Source organism: Pezoporus wallicus, unplaced genomic scaffold (genome assembly GCF_028554395.1).
Source record: "Pezoporus wallicus isolate ANWC-B61680 ecotype Strahan unplaced genomic scaffold, APGP_CSIRO_Pwel_v1 contig_6789, whole genome shotgun sequence".
Lineage (NCBI taxonomy): Eukaryota > Metazoa > Chordata > Aves > Psittaciformes > Psittacidae > Pezoporus > Pezoporus wallicus.
Genome location: NW_026637361.1, coordinates 1,500,626 through 1,520,980, shown reverse-complemented (window position 1 = coordinate 1,520,980; position 20,355 = coordinate 1,500,626). Strand labels below are relative to the sequence as shown.

Genomic DNA, 20,355 nt, shown 5'->3' with positions numbered 1-20,355 from the left:
CCATGTGTGAAGGGACAGGGTGAGGACATTCCATGTGCATCAAGGGTTAAAGCATATAGTCCTGAACTGGCTGAAGAGATAGCATTAGAATATAAAGTAGCGAGTGCTTTGCCAGCTGTGGAACCTCTAGCACTGCACTGCAGAGTTAAATGTACTTTCAAAATAAAGATTCTCTCAGTAATTCGTACTCTTACAGCACTTTTAATCTCCAAATACAGCTTTCCTCAAGCTTTACGCAATGCAGCCACACCTGAGGTAGAGCACAGCAACTGTTTGCAGTGTGTAATAGAAAGAAAGCAGCTTCTGCTAGTACAGCTACAGGGTAGCAGGTTCATGCTAAGCGCTGGCACAGCTGAGGACAGCATAGCAAAATGTGCCTACATCAGAGGTCCAGAAAGCTAGGCTGGGTACTGTTACTAAAGGATGGGGGGATGTGATGCTAGCTACTGGCAACCAGGGTCTCCCAGCAGTTGCCACACTTACCATTTCTTTCATCCTCTTTTCTCTTGCTCTCCCCACTGTGCTGCTACTCCCCCTCCCCTTCCCATGACTGTAGTGGAGGGATTCAAACCGAACTTTTCAAAGAATTGTCAGTCTGGCTCCACAGGTCATTTTGACAGGTCACAGAGATGTTAAAAAATTTCAAAACTTCCACAGTAAGATGTAAAAATGACTTTTCCCCTCTCGTTTTTCCTTTTTTTTTTCTATGGCAGTTAAGAGTTTTGGAGAGAGGGATATTTCAATCCTACAAAATATAAAAATATTGGTCTAAAACGTACCTAGACCACAGCAACAGTAGGTTTGGAAGAAACAAAGCCCTGTGCAATCTCTATTACATGTAAATGGCTACAATACTGCTTTACTATTTGGGTAATATATTCCTTCTTCCTGATTAAGGGCTCTTCTAAAGACAGATTTAATTAGAGAAGACAGCATTAAATATTTATGCCATCAGAGCTGAGACAAGAGGCTTCTACCACCCCTTGTTGAAGTTAGCCTGATTTGCTTGCTACCCAGGCTTACCTGGCCTTCAGGTCAGATCAAAAAGAGAGCAAGACCATTTGGAGAGCCAGAACTCCTGTGAGAGGAACATGTGAATTTCAGGCCTTGCTTCAAGGATCTTTTTCCTGAAAACAGCACACAACTAGCTTCTGAAGTGGCTCTCAAAGAAGAAAAGGCGCTCAGATAAACATCCTAGTGACCTGACTTAAAGTTACACTAGTTCTAGTACAGTAAGTTTGATACCTAAAGCAGTTTCTTGGAGGAAAACAATGACTGGTGAAGAAAAAAAAAAAAAATCTCTCTGAATAGCTTCTTGTGCCTTGTAGATGATGCAAGTGAGTCTGGAGAAATGAGGGGGGAAAGCAGGTGGGGGAAGGAATCTGAGTCAGATCTGGTAATCTTTGAAACCATAAGTCATAGGAAAACAGAGAAAACTCAAGGCAGATCAATTGGTGGGTTTCTACACTGGGTCTAAGTAAAGCAGAGATGCTCAGGGGATCAAGACAAGGGTTTATGTGTAATCATCTGTCAGTTGGAAAAATAAACATGGAGGAACAGAAGGAATTTCCAGGGGATTGCTTCATGACCAGCTGATGAAAGACAGTCACAGATCACAGTCAAAGAGCCAAGGATGCTCCTGCTGCAAAGACCAGTGGGGATGGGGCAGAAGAAATCAAGCCTGGCAGAAAGGGCTGAGCATGGTGGTGAGGACAATCACTGAAAGATCGTGTTCAGAAAGGGGAAAAAACTGAATGGCTGTGTCACTCTGCTACCAGTTCCAGCTTCACAGGTGATGACAACCCACCCTTTTTCAAGGGACCTGCAACCATAAGACACAATTCTGCAGCAGCTTCTCTACTAACTTGGAGACAGTCCTCCCCTTTTCCTGTATCTGTTTGCCCATCCTGCATACCACAGAGACTATACTGTAGGAAAGAACGGGCAGGGATAGCACGTGTGTGGTGAGACATTGCCCTTCCTGGGCTCCCATGGAAGAGTCTTCTCCTTGGCCAAGCAGTGAGGAGCAGCGGCACCTCATGGTCCCAGCAGGGAACCAGCAGGAGCTCCCTACAGCTGCTTCAGTGAAAATCCCAGCAACATAAAAACATGAAGTCAGAACTTACATTGCTGTGCCTCCTTCTGTCCTTTTTCCAAACTGGTCTCACAGGCCAATGCTAAGCAGAGAAGCAGCTGCCTTGGAAGCAGCTACCTTGGAAACAGCTGAAATCCCAAGGCACCAGACATGTCCACTCTGGTGCGGGCTTCGCAGCCGCTCAGGCTTTCTGCCAGTAAAAGGGGAGCAGAGCTGCCTCTGAAAGGAACAGAAATGCTTGCTCTTCACTGACATCTATTGACTGCAGTGTTTTAACCACAAAGCTCTGCACAAGAACTAGGCATTCATTTTTGCAGGATGCTCAAAAACAGCACTCTAAAGGGAATCAGACACAGGTTTGGGGGGAGCAGGTCTGTGTCTGTGTACCTAGGGACAGTCCTGATGCACAGCCTGCTTATGAACTCTGTCATTTCTGACTGCCTGTGTCTGCAAGACTTTACCCTGGAATGACCAATCCGCACCACTCAGAATCTACCAGCAGCCACAGTAGAGACAGGACAATGGGACAGATGATGGCACTCCCATATAAATAAATAAATATAAATACTGAGGAGTAATAAAATCAGATTTTCCTTTTCTGCCTGCAGGACCTTTCACTAAAACAAAGGATAAAAGTGGTTTGTTGTACTCTGTCATTTGTGACCTTGGTAAACTACTTAGACCTAACCCAACAGCCAGGTAGGTATCACTGTGCTACAAAAACTGCAGTTAGTTGCCTAGCTACTTAAGAGGGAGGAGGAATTAATTAGTCTGCAGCATTGCCTGCTGGCTAAATTAAGGATTTAGCTATATTATAATAATAATAATTAAAATCAAAAGGTACAGCATGACTTCATTAGCAGGTGAATGAAATGCAGTAAGAGCTAGCTCATGTATCTCTGTGCTATCCAAACCCAGACACGGATGACAGTACCTTAACTGAAGCAGCCCAGAGGTTAGCTCCCCTGCTTCTCAGCAGGGGCATCAGTACAGATGCACTGCAAGGCACAGATCCTGTTAGCTTGTTCTCGACATTGCTATGCACTTCCTAACTGCAAGGTGCTCAAAGTCATTTAGTAAAAACCTAGCAGGGTATGAAGCATGCAAGAATAAGAAGTAAAAAGCAGTATGGCTTGCAGACAGCCCACAGATGTTTTACAGTGAGAGTGCACAAAAGATATCAACAAATGGCCGAATTCATAAAATTGAATGAATCCAAAGACAGATCATGAAAAACATTCTGAAGTAAGTTCATTAAGTCAGATTAATTGGAGTGTTTTATATTTGTCTAAATCAATTATTTCATCCCATCCTTCAGTTTTTTAGATTGGGCTTCACCAAATCAATCACACCACTTAGGAAGGGCATCACTGATCAGAAAGATCAGTGACTGATGACACATCCCCTTCCAACTTGAGACTGTGCTGCTGAGGACAAGATGTAACTAGGAAAAAAAGGTGTGAGAACAAAACCAGCCACACTCTTATGTAGACTGTACAGGCAATAAAACCTTGTGCAACTACAGCCTTAGGCAGAAGTTACACCCCTGAAGAGACTATATCCACATTTAAGACAAAAATGGCCGTGTTAGCTCAGATATACATCAATTTAGCTCAGCAACTTGTCTGCAAAAGTATGTGAGCAAACAGGACAAACGTGGTATTTTCCTGAATATTCTCCCAACCTCCAATTACGTTTTGTCCAAGAACTTCATGAGCAATTTACCATTAGTATCTATGAACGACAGATGTTAATTCAGCTTATGTCATGCGCTTTTACACAGTTCTGTGTGTGTACTTCTGCCTTATTTACAATGAGTTTTGAGGATTAAAGGATTAATTCCTATCGGCAATAGCAATGCCATGTCCTGATCCATGCTGTGTCAGAGCTACACACTGACATTTTAGAATGAGCATTTTAGAATGTATATTCTGAAATAAGGCTAAAAATGCACTTGGGTATTTCCTGTACGAGTAAGAGGAGGAAGAAACCAAGGCTCAGAACCAGAGGAATCCTATCAAGTGTCAGATTCATGGAACACATGGCCAAAGGCCATTTTAAGTATGCTTACAGACATTTATTAAATGTCCATAAGCCATGTCCAGCTATGGAAATTCCTGAGCTGCAAACGTTTTGAGGCCACAGGAAAACTGGAAAGCACTGCCTAACACAACACAATAAATTCATATTCCTTAGGCATATGCTGTTGGTCTCTGCTAGTTTGTTTGGCAGTCTTTCCCTGTTAGACATCTAACACAACTCCCTGCAGCCCTCCTTCTTCCAAATTGAAGAATTCTTACCTGGTTGGTGCTCACACTGAACCCGATTCCTTCGTCATCCATTTTATCCTCCCACAAACCATTTGAGTACTACAACCTCTTTAACGTGCATGAAACAAAACACAGTGTTAAGATACATGTAAATCACTGACTTATACAGTGGAATAATTACCTTTATCCTTTTTTATCTTTGTGTTCTTAATTCCTAAAATTCAGTTTGCTTTTTTACTGTTAGCTGTTCTTTACTAACCTAAATGATTTGGTATCTTTGCCTCCACATTGCTCACTGCTCATTCCCTATAACGCCTTTTTTTTTTATAAGCAACTAAAAAAATCCTTCCATCTGCAAAAAGAAATAATGGCACCCCTTTTAGGGAAGTGGTCTGTAATGCCATGGAGGTGTGGGAGACAGCTATAGAAGGGGGCCGCTCTCAACTGTTTCCCTTTCCTCCAGTACCTAGCAGTGGGAAAAGCTCTACTAAAACAGAGCCACATACACAAATGCATCTAGGATCAGCAATGGGGACAGACAAACCTATCTGAGAAAAAGAGAGAAACAAACGTACCAACCAAGGATTTTTAAGACAAGTGCATTAATGACAAGATTTTTCTAACTAACTCATCTATGCAACAGGTTCCTCCATAATGGTGGCTTTCTTCCACTGGACATACTTTATTATTGCTCTTAGAATGCTGACATTTAGGATAATTAATCCTGCTCGGTATAAACCAAACTCATTGGAGTTATTTCTGGAAACAGGAAATAGTGTTTTAAGAGAATACTAATAGAAAATATAATTAAAAAAAAAAACAAAAAACAACAGAACAACCATCTTACATAGGCTCTGGAAAAGATTAACTAATGTGTGCTCATGGTTTAAAATTATTAAGCAGCTTAAATCACCAAGTCTTATAAAATCTCTTTAACCTCAAAAGGTTGAGCGATATATAATTCATATCGATCTGAAATGAACTAAGGTCAGAATACATTGGATTACCCTACGGGAAACAGCACAGAACTGGAGAGAAGCACACACTGAATAGGACAAAGATCATATAAAAATAAATTAATGGATCCAGAAGTAGGTGAAGGGCTAACCACTACTCCTTGTGCCAAAGTGTTACCAACACTCATATAAAAACATCTCTGCATTTATTTTTGATTCATGCAGAAGTTTTGGGTAAAGACGCAATGTATACGGAGTACATTCAGCAAGCAGCTGAAACATTAGAAGAGTTATTGATTCAAACAGTAAGCTAAAAACAGTACTGCCAGCTCATATTTTTATTACAATTGCACTTACTCATTTTTGCTTTCTCTAACATAAAAGGAATGGGAATCACAGTCATCTGGTTTAAAGCAATCTATTCACAGTGAACTCTTGTTGAAATTTAAGTCAGCAAGTTATGGATAATGACACAAAGTGAAGTAATGAAAAAACTTGGCCAATTCTATGACATTATCAAACCTGAATTGATCACTGAGTCTGGACTTCTGAAGCTTTACCACATAAGTCTATAAAACTAAATAATCCATCTCGCTGCACCAAAGTCCACAGTTCAGTCTAAAATGTGTCTCTCCTGTTATCAAAGTTCATAGGATTTATCCAGCACAGAACCCTAAAACTTCACTGACAAGAAATACTTAAATGATAAGTTAGAGCTGATTAGTAAACTATTCATCTGTTACTCTTCCTACTGCAGATAGACAGTAAAAGAAATTCAGTTTAAAATTTTCCTTCGTAAAAGGAAGTAAACACAAATTTAATCAGAGGGCCATCTGTCGGGTGATATTATAGTGGGAGTGTCTATTTAGCAGAGAAACAAAATAAAATGTCAATCCATTATTAAAATCAGTAGCAATTACCTTTGTACCACAGCTATTTTTTATTTTTTAGCATAACCCAAAGCAGAACTTGATTCACTGATAAATACTAGGATTGAAAACTGATGCTTATTTTTAGAGTCAGTTCTATGAATTTTTACAGATACCAAGTTCTTTAAAGCAAGACACAGTAAAAATCGTATTTTCCATAAATACAAGCATACATATACACCAGCTTTAAATTAACATGCTAAAAAGTCTGTATATATACAGTTTTTATAAAACCACAATCAACAACTATGTTTTGGTTGTTTTCTGTTTTTTGCCTTTTGTTTTTAAACAGCATTTAGTTTTCCATACAATACACGTTAAACATTAGAGTGTTTTTAACTCAGTGCTTGTAATAAAGGCCTTCACAGATAGAAACTGAGTTTCTACAATGGAACGATTTCAATGTTAGTGTGAAATTTAACCCCAAATTTGACAAAGCATTCAGGTATGTTAATTTAAGCACTTTCATAAATCCCAATATAAACAGACTCAAAGAGGCACAATTCCAAATGCCATTTAATTATTTATGAGCTTGAAATTTAACACACACTTAAAGTGCTTTTCTTAACTAATATTAACTGGGTTTACAGTAACTGAGCTTTCTTTTAAAAATACAGGAAGAAGTTTGATATTTATTTTTCTCCTCATCTCTCCAGCATGTTAAAATTCTTCCTTATGGAGATGAATCCTGCAAAAAAGATAGCACACGACTACAATACCATGCTGACATTTGATAAAGAAAATGTAATCCAAATGAGAAAAATGATCAATTTTTTTTTTTTTTAAAGTCTGAATTACAGATCTTCAAGTCATGTAAAATCATTGATCCCTGAAAAATGCCTGGATTATGATCTAAAGACACATCATTCCTGTAGGACAGGTGTAAAGATTAAGATTAGATTTACGGAACACTACTTTTTGTAGCATTTCTTTAATGGCTTTTAAAATAATTCTGAATATGATAATTATTATCAGCATACAATCACCCATATCGGCACTTAGTTGAAGTGAGACCTTAAATTAGAGGGAAACATCTTTGTAACTCATGGCAATGTAAAACTTGAAGATAAACCATCCTTTGGGATACAAACTTAATGAGAGAGGAAGAGAAAAAAGGCAGGACTGACCAACTGTGTTAGTCCTTTTTCATTCATTCCTTATTTCCTCTCCTGCTGTTCTCATTTCCCCATTTTCTCTCCTGCTGAACTCATTTCTTCCATTTGCTTCCTTGATGAGTTCACCTTTTCTAACAACAGGAATATGTGTTCTGCAAACTCCCGGACAGCTCCACAGCCACCATTGCTTTTACAAATATAACCAGCAGCTTTCTGAGCGACTACACAAGCATCAGCAGGCACACCACTCATGCCAGCTTTCTTCAGGCATTCCACATCAGACTCTTCATTTCCTACAGAGAAAGATGACAGACAAGGCAAAATATCACAGAGGGAAAAAGCTGAGCGGACTCACTATCTTATTGTGCACATATTAAAAAAAAAATAAAATTAAAATTTGTATTCATGACACAATTTTCATCTGAGCAGCTCAACAGCAGTTTGCACATGTGAGTTCTTGGAAAATCTTAGTGACAGATGTAAATGCTGATCATACTTCACACAATCTTCAGGTAAGAGAATGGTACTTTTAAGAGCAGTAAAATTATCTGAGCAGCTGAATAAGTATTTGCAAACTATACACTTAAGCTGTTACTGAAATATAGTTTTGTACAGAATCATATGGCTTTCAATTTTAATTCTGTTCATTGGTTTCAATTTCAGAATATAATCTATACAACATCCATCTGAAACGAACTACAGCTCAAAATTATGGGCAGTAGCTCCATGCTTGTGTAATATCAAAAACTTTCCTAAATCTCATTATAAAATAAATATATCTCTTTCCTGTATCGCATTATAAATCTCCTTTAAGTGATCCTGCCCCTCTACTCTGCTCTCATGAGACCTCACTTGGAGTATTGTGTGCAGTTCTGGTGTCGTCAACATAAAAAGGACATGGAACTGTTGGAACAAGTCCAGAGGAGGGCCACGAGGATGATCAGGGAACTGGAGCACCTGCCCTATGAAGACAGACTGAGAAAGTTGGGGCTGTTCAGCCTGGAGAAGAGAAGGCTGTGTGGAGACCTCATAGCAGCCTTCCAGTATCTGAAGGGGCCCTATAGGGATGCTGGAGAGTGACTCTTCATTACAGACTGTAGTGACAGGAAAAGGGATAACGGGTTAAAACTTAAACAGTGGAAGTTTAGATTGGATATGAGGAAGAAGTTTTTTCCTGTTAGGGTGGTGAGGCACTGGAATGGGTTGCCCAGGGAAGCTGCGAATGCTCCACCCCTGGCAGTGTTCAAGACCAGGTTGGACAGAGCCTTGGGTGACATGGTTTGGCATGAGGTGTCCCTGCCCATGGCAGGGGGGTTGGAACTAGATGATCTTAAGGTCCTTTCCAACCCTAACTATTCTATGATTCTATAAAAACAGCCAATACCTCCTTACCAAATTAGACACTGATTCATCAATGTCTTTAATAATCAGATTGTACCCTAAAAAGCCTAAAAATACGTAACTGCCTGCAGTGATTGGGTGCTATAAGTTACATGTCAATCACATTAAGTTCAGCATATTAACAAAGATCAAAGTGTTTTGAAGCTGAGCAGCACTGTGAAGTTTTTAATTTGTGTATACCATATAAAATTTTACTATCAAAAAAAAGGAACTGACCTAAGTAAGAGACTTCTTTCCAGCTTAAACCCATGTCTTTTTGCCATTCCTCTAGGACTTCTAATTTATTTGTTGCACTAACTTTTGCTATACACCCCAGCTGCATGGCTGACAGTGTTTTTGAACAGTTTCTGTCAGAGATGAGTCGAACCTATTAAAATAAAGTCAAGTTAGAATAAACTCCGTATACAAAGAAATAAAACATGTAAGATTATTTATTAAGAAAACAGAAGTTTTTCTCATAAAAGCTCCCTCAGACATCAGAAAAGCACTGAATAACTGGTTTCTTCAATCAAAACTCACAGCAGATGTGATTAGCATTCAAAACCAACACTAGAGTTCTGAAGTTACTTTGGGAAAGTGAAACACCATTCTGCAGGCTTCCCTGAGGTTCAAAAATATAAATTTGCATGTCTTTTTAAATGCAACATGTACTGAATAAAATACTGGGTATCACAGTAGAGTAGCATGCTGACTATTGAGTGCAATAGTATCTAGTTAAGCTACAGTGTGGAATATGAGAATTACCAAGGAAGATTTCTGTAATACTTGCAGAAGTATAATATTACAAAGTATTTTCTATGACTCCTTTACCTAATAACATTTTATTTACTGTAGGACTTCAGAACATCAACAGAACACCAAACAAACTGACGTAGCACAGCAGATAAATCTCCCACAGTTCATTCCAAATTTGACGTTTTGGAAATGATATACAAGGTAAGTTAAACCCAGAAGATTTTTGCAGCAAAATTTTAAAAAAATTCAGACACAACCCCTCCAAGTTTTCTGTTTAAGCTGTAGACAAGCTTAAATTCCCTACTGCTTTTAAATACTAAGAAATACTTGGACTTTTTTTAAGTACAGAATGAACAGAAGTGGTACACAAAGCAGCCGATCAGCAACATATACCAGAAATACATAAAGTGTGGCACAAAAGCCAGGAGGTTTTTAAGGAAAGACTCCAAGTCACAGCAAGTATGGAAATGGCTCCTAGATGCAACAAAACAATGATTACAAGCTTCCTTCCCCTTTTGCCTCATAGAAAATAAAGCTGAGGGAGTTTTGAAAAACCATCTACTCCATTTTACTGCCCCAACACAGCAACAGCTGCAAAGTATGTCATGAATGTCTCCTCCAACCTGTTCCGAAAGAATCCTACGATGGAGACTCCAAAAATGTATCTGGAGAAGTCTACTTGGGGTAAAGTTACTTCTGTCTTATCCATGCCTATCTTTACCTGCAACAGAACTGGGTTAAGGCCCTTTGAAGGTAACCTAAATCTTTACGTAGTTCTTACCCCAAAAAAATTCTTCCAGCTGTATCAAAGGCAGCAGCACAGACAGAAAGTAGCCAGGAGGCTACATAAATCCAAGCAAAGATTTAGATCAGTAGAACTGAATAGTAGTTATAAAAGTAGTCAAAGTAGGCATGTTACGATCTGGGTTGATTCCATTTTTCATTCACACTGAATTCTTACAATTTCAAAGCATGTAAGTTATGGTTAAAACAACTATGAAGATGAACGTGTTTGGGGTTTGATTTCCCCTCTCTGCAACAATCACTGTGATCTAGGATGAACCAATTGATTTGTCTGGGTATTTCTTCCTCTCTATAGTAAGAGGTAACAACATATCCCTGCTTAGTAAAGCTGACTTCTAATTAATGAGTGTCTAGGCTATACAAAACAACAAGATCAGTGCTAGCAAAACACTATAAAGACTTCTTCACACATTTTTCCAGGACAAAAAGATGCTATAGCTACTGTGAATGAGATTGAAAACTTTGTCAAAACATTTTAATTTTCCAATATGGAATGCAAGAACAACATTTGTCCCAACCCTGAACCAATGTACTATGCTGCTTGATCATGACTACTTTGAAGAAATTTCAACTTACATGCTGCAGGGTTTTAGAATCTTTCAGTGTTCAGTTTACATCAGGCATAAATCCTCACACTTCAGAACACCACATACCTGGATTCCTCTTTTCTTTAATAGGTTGATACCAACAATGTCTCTATAATCGTAGCAGACCATTTCCTTCCGATCTTCTGTCACATAAATGCGACCATTTGTCAGGCATCCATCAATACTGCAAACCAATAGCTTCACCTCTTTTAATGGCTCTTTGCCAAAATATCCAAAGCTAGATAAAGAAGTTGTTTTTTAGGAGGGAAGTTTCTGCACACTCCAAACCCCAAATATTTAAAATACACATGTGATCTTCAGATAATCAACTTTGAAATTCATTGTTTTTCTAATATCTTTTCTCACCATCGTCCCTCTCCAACTATATTCTCCCTCTTCAAAGAAAAAAACAGAATGATCCAAAGATAGTTCAGTTATGGTGTCTATTTAAAAATTAGGATGAGATTTATTTCCTTAGCATAACCTCTGATGTTCTGTAGCATTTATGTGGGGCAAAACCAAAATGGAGCAACAGATGAAAAAGGCACAGAAACATACTCCTTTCCCACCAATTAACTCCTTAGAGAAGGGCAGAGTAGCTGCAAACAAAAGGCAGCTGATAAGATGTAGTCAGCTCATGCCTTAGACGCAAATACTCTTCAGTCACGTGCATCAGTAAACTTGCTCCAGACCATGGAAGCCTAGGACAACTCAGCTGGAAAGGCCAGAGATGATGCTAATACACTGCTATAGTACAGTGAGGCTTACAATTTTCCCCAGGCTGAGTTTTCAAAAAAACAACCAACAAACAAACGAACAAAATCCAAACCCAACACAAACCCAAACATATAGCAAAGGTAATTTAGATGATTTAAACAGATATAAGAAAAAATGCATAGAAAGCAAGTTGTCCAATTATCTTTGATTACCTATATTACATACATTATGAATTCTCATGAGCACACTCTGAAACTATCAGAGATATCAAAGAAATAAAGGAATAAAAAGTGGTTTTACCTCAATACTCTCTGCTCTGCAATAGGCCAATCAATGTCTATATCAATATCCACACTGTGCTCTGCACGCATTTCATAGTAGGCCATTTTGCCACCCTAAATAAAACAGAACCCTTTAAAATATTCTGCTTGGCTTAATACAAGATTAAGAAACTCATACAATTTAGCACCATGTAATGAAAGCTAAGTATCTGGTTAAACATTGGTCACAACAGCTTGTATATGTGAACCATCAATAATTATGTTTTTGTCAGTGACACAGAACCAATCATGCGAAGGAACTTCAGGTTATTTTTATTTTACTACTACAGAAAGCGTGCAAGAAAGCTGTTATGCATTGTAGTCATTACGTCACACCGATTTTACCAGGTCTTTTACTACAGTAAAACAGAAATGCCTTTAGCACTTATCTAGTAAGAGTAGGCTTATATTTTGTTTCCTGTTTACACAAACAATGTCAACTGGAAAAATATCCACCACATCCCAATGTAATTGAAAAGAACCAAAAGCCCCAATCCTCTGAGAGTTAGTGGCCCAATCTGCACAAAATGTAGAATTTAACACAACTGTACTACCCACATCAATGCTTGCAAGTCCACACAGCACTAGCTGGTACTGCATGGGTCTTTACAAACTACAGACCTAAAGCTAGCATTTCTGCATTAGTGACGTATCTGAAAAAGGGTAAAGCAAGAACCTGGTATTCTTGACACACCTAGTAAGGTATTCCTGTCAGAAATATGGAAATATTTACACTGGGCTTTTTTTGCAGTTCTGCTAACAAATACTGGAAATGACCTGTAAGATGGAGAACTTGTCTTGCATGAGAAAATGAAGAGATATACTTGTAGACAAATAAACAAATGAAGTGAAAGCTGAAGTAAATGCATTTGTTCTGTATTACTACATTGGGATGTAAACATCAGGAAAGGGAAAAAGACTCTTTAAGTGACAGTATAAAATGGCCTAAGACAAAACTGGCCAAGAATACAAGTCTATAGGTTAAATGAGAAGCCTATAACACTGCATGAAGTTTCGCACCCTTAGTAACACTAAAATGAATTACAAGATGTTTGCTTACATCCTGGTGAACTGATGCAAAACTCAGTAATGTATTGTTTTAGGCTTATAGCTATATACTGCTCAATATTGTTTGTATAAATCTGATTCCCGTGGAGGATGCCATTACTGGAACGCATCTAGCCCTGTTAAGTTCCAAATAATAAGTAGGTCCTGAGGTTAAAGTGCTGTTACTTCACACTGACTGCATCAGAAACAGAAGTACATTAATGAATTTAGAACCCTCTACAACAACAGTAAAAGGTGTATTATTCTAATGAGCACGAAAACCAGAAGCACTAACCTGTAAGTAGCCCTTCTCGATCAACTGTCTCCTGGCAAAATAAAATGAACCATTTTCATACAGTTCCCCGGGCCAATCTTGCCTTCGATATCGTTTTGCTGGATTCAGGTTCTGGGGTTCTGTCATTTTGTTTTCTGTTAACAAAGAAAAATTACAAAATAAATTTTCTAGCATCTCTGTTCAGCATCAATGAACTTTCTTTAAATAGTTTTCTATTGAAAAATGAAGGACACAATGCAGTCACCAACTTCTTTCAATATGGCCTCTCATTGCTTAGCTTTATAAAGGATCATTGAGTTGCCTCTCTTTCTTGGAGCTGTGGATAACAAACAGAGGACTGCCTTGCGTTCTAGGAGAGGAAAGAAAAATCTTTCGTTCCAACTTTTTTTAAAAACAACAACAAACCAAAACAATAACAAAAAAAACCACCACAAAAAAAAACCTGAGAGGTCATCAGCTCCAAAACTGACCATTGGAAGACACTCTTCTAAAGAGCCAAAAACCCCAATTCAACTACCTATGCCTAAAACCAGGAATGCCCTGAATGAACTCCAAGAGCTGAGGGGACTAACCTGAAATCTTGAAGAGCGTACAAGAAGAAATTTTGCCTGTGAAAACATCTTGGCACTTCCCAAAAATATTTCCTATTTAAGGACACACATTACGTTAACTTTTCATAACTGGTTTAATCAGTACCCACAATGAATAAACAAGTGACTTTGAACAAACATGATCCCATAAGATCCCATATTGTTATCAATGCCAGTAGTGCATGCAGCAGAAACTGAACCAGGAACCACACTTCCGTCCTTATGCCACTCAAATTCACACACACACACATACACATACAAAGCAGCTGAAATTCACCAGGTCTCATGATCTAGGAACTACAAAAAAGTTAGAGGGCATTCTCAAACACCTAAAACATCCTGAGGCTTTAGTATATATACACACACCTTGTACTTCATAAATACACTAGAGCTGTGGGCTCAATGAAGTAAAACACTTTCAGAGAGACACCTTTCTCTTTCAGAATGCATCAATATTAAACCTTCATGCAGAAGGAACAACAGAAAGACACAGGAAAAGATACAAAATTCTTTTAACATAATCAGTATTTTAAAGCCATCTGGACAAAGACTATAAATAAACAAAAAGAGTACAATACTAAACTGTATGATGCTTTGCAAGCTCAAAAAAATTTTCATCTGAAGCAACTTATATCACAACAGAATAATTCTAATGTCCAAGTAACACACTCATTTTTAAAAAATAACGTGACAGTATCTGAATCAACTATTTTTGAAAAAGCAGCAAACATTTCTACTTCACTCACAGCAACAAAACTAATACAGATAATGTGCAGAATAGTTCTTTGTATAAGGACAAAAGGTACTTCTATAGCTACAAGGTACTTCTATAGCTACAAGGTACAATCTTTATTTGCAAGTAGAGCTCAGCCTTTCATCATCTAGGCAGCTGTAGCTGAGAGGCATATTTTCACTGGGAAAAAGAGTCACATCCTTCTGTATGAGCTAATTAACATGAGCTCTGCCCTCATGACTCAAAGGCAGTCTGCAATTTCACATATGTCAGCAGCCAAATTCGCAGGCTGAAACACACCCTAAGTCTCCAGGCTAAGAGGTTGCCATCCCATCTTCCCTAAGACTTTACTTCACATTATTTGTCATTTGTTAGCTACTGCAGAGTAAGAACACTTTCCTAGTGAAGACAAGGACTCAGTGTCATGTCTACATGCACATGAGTACCCACTAAGCAGAAGTTATTTTGAGCCTAGGCAAGCTAATAACATTTTAATTTTCAATACCTTAGCAGTTCTACAAAACAATTACAGAAAGGCTGAGCAACGATCAGTAATATCAAAACAGCACTACTTAGAAGGAATTTCTAAGCCATTCCACATCTCCCGCCTTTTACACTAGGAAGGATACCACTTCCAAATGTAAATATTATTGGCATGAAAAATAAAACATTTGAAAAAAAAAATTAAGCGCAACCAGAAACACCTAAACATTACCTCCTTTTTTTACTTCACTCCATCTGAATTGATGTCGTCTCACAACAGAGAAGACGGAATCAAACCCCTCCTTCTGGATCATATCCGCCACTTTTATAAGATCACTCGGATGTAAACAGGGAGATGTTGCTTGAATATTTCCTACAATATCAACCTCTAAAGAAAAAGAAAGAAATGCTTATGAAACAATATTCTTTACTGGTATGAGTAGATGCAACACACACACACGAAAAAAAAAATCTTTAGCTTTTATTTACTAAAGGCTTTATTTTTCTAAGTAATAAGCAGTTTTACTTATGTTTCTGAACAGTAAGTGCATCTTCACTCTGGGGCTACAACATAAAAGGTCAGCATATTTGACTACTGATTTACCATGATGATGATTAAGAAACTCTCTGATAGCTTCTAGAGACGTTGAGGAGTCTTGAGAAACTTCAGGGCTTCTTCGATGAACTCGAGCACCAAACTGCTTTGCAACCTTCTCAATTTCATCATGGTCCGTAGAAACCCATATACTGTTGGCAGACAGTGACAGAAATGAATATAAAGAATAAACCCCAGCACTGTTGACTTGCCCACCATAATCTAACCTGAATGACACTCTGGCTTATGCACGCACTACACCTTGCAATGAAAGGAATTAGCTCTTTTATTTGCATTAGTAAGACTATAAAGCAACTTTTAACAATAAGGATAAAACATACAGATTCACATTCACCAGACTGTAAAAATCTCAAGATTGGGCTGCATTTCAGTTTAATCCTGTAGGGTGCTTGATCTAGCTTCCATGTAGGAAGCTTAAGCAATATAAAATTCAGAAGTGTTACCAGAAAAATCCAGTATCAGCACACCACAAGTTTTTAGACATGCTAACAGATCAATAAATTGTGAATGGGTTGAATGAGGCATTAAATATCATCTAAGAGTTCAGAAACGAGGCTGACAAGAGCTGCCACACAGATAGAAGATGAACTTATCTGCAAGTGTTTTAAAATGTGTTAATTAGGCTCAATACAATCCCAGAGAAAGAGCTGTTCAAGTTACAGCCACATATGTTTTGGCACAGAAAACCTTCAGTACTGGTAAAACAAGATTGCGACTGTTCAGGGTTAATAAACATTTACAAAAGGAAGGGCCAAGTCTGAATATTATGCGATGATAAACACTGGCTGAGAACTGTGAGGCCATTACTCCCATCACTATGACAAAAAAGCATGTGAGATATAAAAACAAAAAAATACAAAAAATAGCCCTTCTCTCAGCAACACTGGCATTCTCAATGCATTCTACATAGCAAATGGTGCTTTTGTTAAGTATTCTTCACGCAAAGACATCATGGAATCATCAAAATAAAAATATGTATGACAGCGACAGCAATGTCAAGTCACACCCAGCTGAACAAATGCAGAAGAGGTATTCTCCATAAACTTCTTCAGGCTGGTTAGCTTAAACACAGACTCCCCAGTCAACTAACAGTTTTGTTGTGTAACATGTATCCCATCAACACAGCTGTTTCAAAGGTGACTAGAAAAACCTAATATCCCATCTAATGCACTTGTTACGCCTCATGAGTTATGCTGCATAACCCTAAGTGGCTTCCTGTTGGGCAAATTCAAGTACTAGACAGAAAATGAGAAGGTCGCTCAAACCACCATAGGTCATTAAGCAATACAGATTCACATACATTAAATAATTATCAATTATTAAAAAATTCCAGGTCAGAAATGGTTTTGACTGCTTCTTTAATAAACCAACTCAACTTCCTCAACTTTTGAGATACAGTTAAAAAGGTTTCCCAGAATAGATAATGGTACGGCAGTTATGAGACACAGAAGGCTCATGCTTGCTTCCAGCTCTGAATCTTGCTGGGCTACACTGCTACTTTACTATATCAAGTCCCTCCTCCTTTGATGTAATGCAGTAGGTTTGCATTGGGAACCTGCACCTAGGTACGCTACATACCAAGTGCATCCTAACCAAGCACTGGTTTTAATTAAGTTTATCAGTATGTGGGTAGAAGACTCCCAGTTTTGTTCCGGCAGACAAAAGAAATCTCTAATGCCCATATTGTTAGTACTATCAAAATACTGTCTATCTAGCTCTAATCATTGCTACCACAGTTTCCTGCACTTTGCCACAAACTAAGCTTCTGTTCTGTGTCACATGGGCACACATGGTTATTTCCTTCCATTTGACATTTACAAGATTGCCTCTAATGGGCTGTGTACAGCTGTGGGCTCCTTAATACAAAAAGGAAAAACTAGAGCAAGCAGAGCAAAGAGCCAGCATGATGACTGGAACCTCAGAGCACATGCATACCAGGAGATGCAGAAAGACCTGTCTTGATTCAGACTTATGAAGAGAAGGTGAGGGGGTGACTTTATTGCCATCTTCAAGTACCTGGTGAGCAGGTGGAGAGAAAACAAAAGAAACTTCTCCTGGATGAGCACAGTAATAGGACACAGACACATACTGCAAGAACAGAAGAGCCAATTCAACCGGTTTCATTAAGGGTTGTCCATCAATGGAACCAGTGCCCAGAACAGCTGTAGAGTCTCTATCCTTGGAGATACTCAACCTCAGCTGCATGTGGCTCCAAGCAATCCTAACGAGCCTGGCTTTCCACAGTGGGCCACTGGAGTCAGCCTGCAATCCAGTGAATCATAGGATGTTACCTACAGCCTGGCAGTTTTATTCAATGCAGACATCTTTAAGAAGTAAAACCATAATAAAATCATAGACTGGTTAGGGTTGAAAAAGGACCTTAAAAGATCACCTAGTTCCAATCCCCCTGCCACGGGAAGGGACACCTTTCACTAGACCAGGTTGCTCAAAGCCCCGTTCAACACTTACTGACAACCATCCTCAATCAGTGGCTCCCAACCACGAATGAGAACAACTTAAATTTCAAAGTACTGCACTGCACGACTAATTCCTTCATTCCTTCGCAGCTCACCCTAACCAGGAAGGGATGGCAGAGTTCCCGTCAGGGTGCAGACTGTTTGCCTCGCCCTGCCCGATCCCCAACGCAAGGCCACGTTAGCCGCCCACCTCTGCCTTCAGTGAGGGACTCCTACTACACACCCCCCTCATTCACCGAGCCTGAAGACGTCCTGGTGTGGGACCACCCGCCCCACGACAGGCGCTTCAGAGCCTGTCAGAGAGAAGGCAGCACAGAAGGGAAGGCTGCCCCAGGAGCCCGCTGCGGACAGAGACCGCTCCCCCCACCCCTCGGAGCACCGCAGTCCCTCGGAATCCGCCGCCGGCAACCCCTACCCACCCCCCGACGAGCCCAGGACGGCGGGAAGCGGGACAGCACATGCGCACCTGTGGAAAACGCCGGCGTCGGCGGCAGCACGCAGCACCCAGCCCACGAGCGGCACGCCCGCCAGCAGCTTGATGTTCTTCAGCGGGATGCCCTTACTGCCGCCGCGCGCCAGCACCAGCGCGGCCAGGTGGGTGCTCGGCCGCCCCTGTCCTGCCGCCGCGTCGCGATCCATTGCCCAACACAGCCCCGCGGCCCGCCGTGCACGCTGGGAAGTGTAGTCCTGCGCCGGGGAGGGACGACGCGGCCCGGCATGTCCGCGCGTGCGTGCTGGGAGCGCGGGGCGGGGAAAGGCGCTGTGGTGGGTGTCCGGGAGTTGAAGGATCAGCTGGGTTGAAAGAAGGCCTTTAAGGTCATCGAGTCCAACTGTGACCCCAAGGTCTGCTGAGTCCACCAATAGTGTGTCACTAAGACCCTCATCTAAGTGGGTTTTGAACACCTCCAGGGATGGTGATTCCATCGCTGCCCTGAGCAGCCTATGCCAATGCCTGATCACCCTGTTGGTGAAGAAATTTTTCTTAATATTCACTCTGAACCTTATTTGGTGCAGCTTGAAGCCATTTCTTCTTGTCCTGTCACCTGTTACCTGGGAGAAGAGACTGATGCCCACCTCGCTACAACCTCCTTTCAGGTAGCTGTAGGGAGCAGTAAGGTCTCCTCTGAGCCTTCTCTTCTCCAGACTAAATAACCGCAATTCCCTCAGCTGTTTCTCATAAGACTTATTCTCCAGACCCTTCACCAGCTTTGTTGCCTTTATCTGGACATGGTCCAGCACCTCAACATCTCTCTTGTAGTGAGGGGCCCAGAGCTGAACCAGTATTCCAGGTGTGGCCTCACCGGTGCTGAGTACAGGGCGATGATCACTGCCCTGGTCCTGCTGGCAATGCTATTTTTGATACAGGCCAGGATGCCGTTGGGCTTCCTGGCTGCCTGGGCACAAGCTGGCGCATGTTCAGTGGCCATCCATCAGCACTCCCAGGTCCTTTTCCACGGAGCAGCTTTCCAGCCACTCTTCTCCAAGCCTGTAGCATTGCATGGGGTTGTTGTGACCTAAATGCACGACCCGGCACTTTGTCTTGTTGAACCTCATACCGCTGCTCACAGCCCATTGATCCGGCCTGTAGAGATCCCTCTGCAGGGCCTTTCTGTTTTATAGAGCAGGGTTGCTACTTGGGTGAAGGGGTCTGGCACCAAGGGGCACCTCGCTTAGGGGAAGAGCGGCAGCCTGCCCCCTCGTTATGAAGACAGGGGCCCTATTTGTCACAGAGGGCTGTGCAAAGCCCTGTCCTGCAAAGGAATGAAGGCTCCGTGTCTTCTTGGGTAACACTGTCAAGGCGGGACGGAGGGTCCGTGCGGTCCGCAGCGTCCGGAGTGCTGCATACGGCCGGATCCAGTGGGTTTTTCATCATCCACTGACGTAAACCCTCACACTTCAGGGGTGTCTCCTGCGTCGTGCCCTTACCGCCTAATGCATCCGGCAGAGGGCAGCGTGGTCACACCGAAGCCCGTCGGCGTGGAAGGGAAACCTTCCCTCACTGCGCCACCTCGTGGAAAGTGTGTTAAAGCATAAACCATAAATAAGTAACAGCGCGACGTTAAGTTACGCGAATTTGCATGTAGAAACCGGATAGATAAAATAAAGTAATACCACAACCAATACAAGGCTGCACAGGAATTTGTCTTTTAATGTAATTTGCAAAATGGAAAGTTGAGGCTGTTGG

At 40.6% G+C, this 20,355-nt stretch overlaps 1 protein-coding gene across 2 annotated transcripts; it reads right to left on the bottom strand.

Moving 5' to 3' along the window:
• Nucleotides 1–6,748: 6,748 nt before the first annotated feature.
• Nucleotides 6,749–18,853, bottom strand: CMAS (cytidine monophosphate N-acetylneuraminic acid synthetase). Of its 2 annotated transcripts, XM_057405192.1 has the most exons (8): nucleotides 18,637–18,853; nucleotides 15,682–15,824; nucleotides 15,310–15,465; nucleotides 13,272–13,405; nucleotides 11,910–12,004; nucleotides 10,959–11,130; nucleotides 8,983–9,133; nucleotides 6,749–7,658 (listed from the first exon to the last, which is right to left on the bottom strand). In XM_057405192.1, the coding sequence occupies exons 1-8, from the start codon at nucleotides 18,807–18,809 to the stop codon at nucleotides 7,429–7,431; spliced, it is 1,254 nt and encodes a 417-aa protein (XP_057261175.1). In that variant the 5' UTR covers nucleotides 18,810–18,853; the 3' UTR covers nucleotides 6,749–7,428. The 2 variants fall into 2 exon arrangements, with proteins under 2 accessions (XP_057261175.1, XP_057261176.1); XM_057405193.1 differs by lacking the exon at nucleotides 15,310–15,465.
• Nucleotides 18,854–20,355: the final 1,502 nt, after the last annotated feature.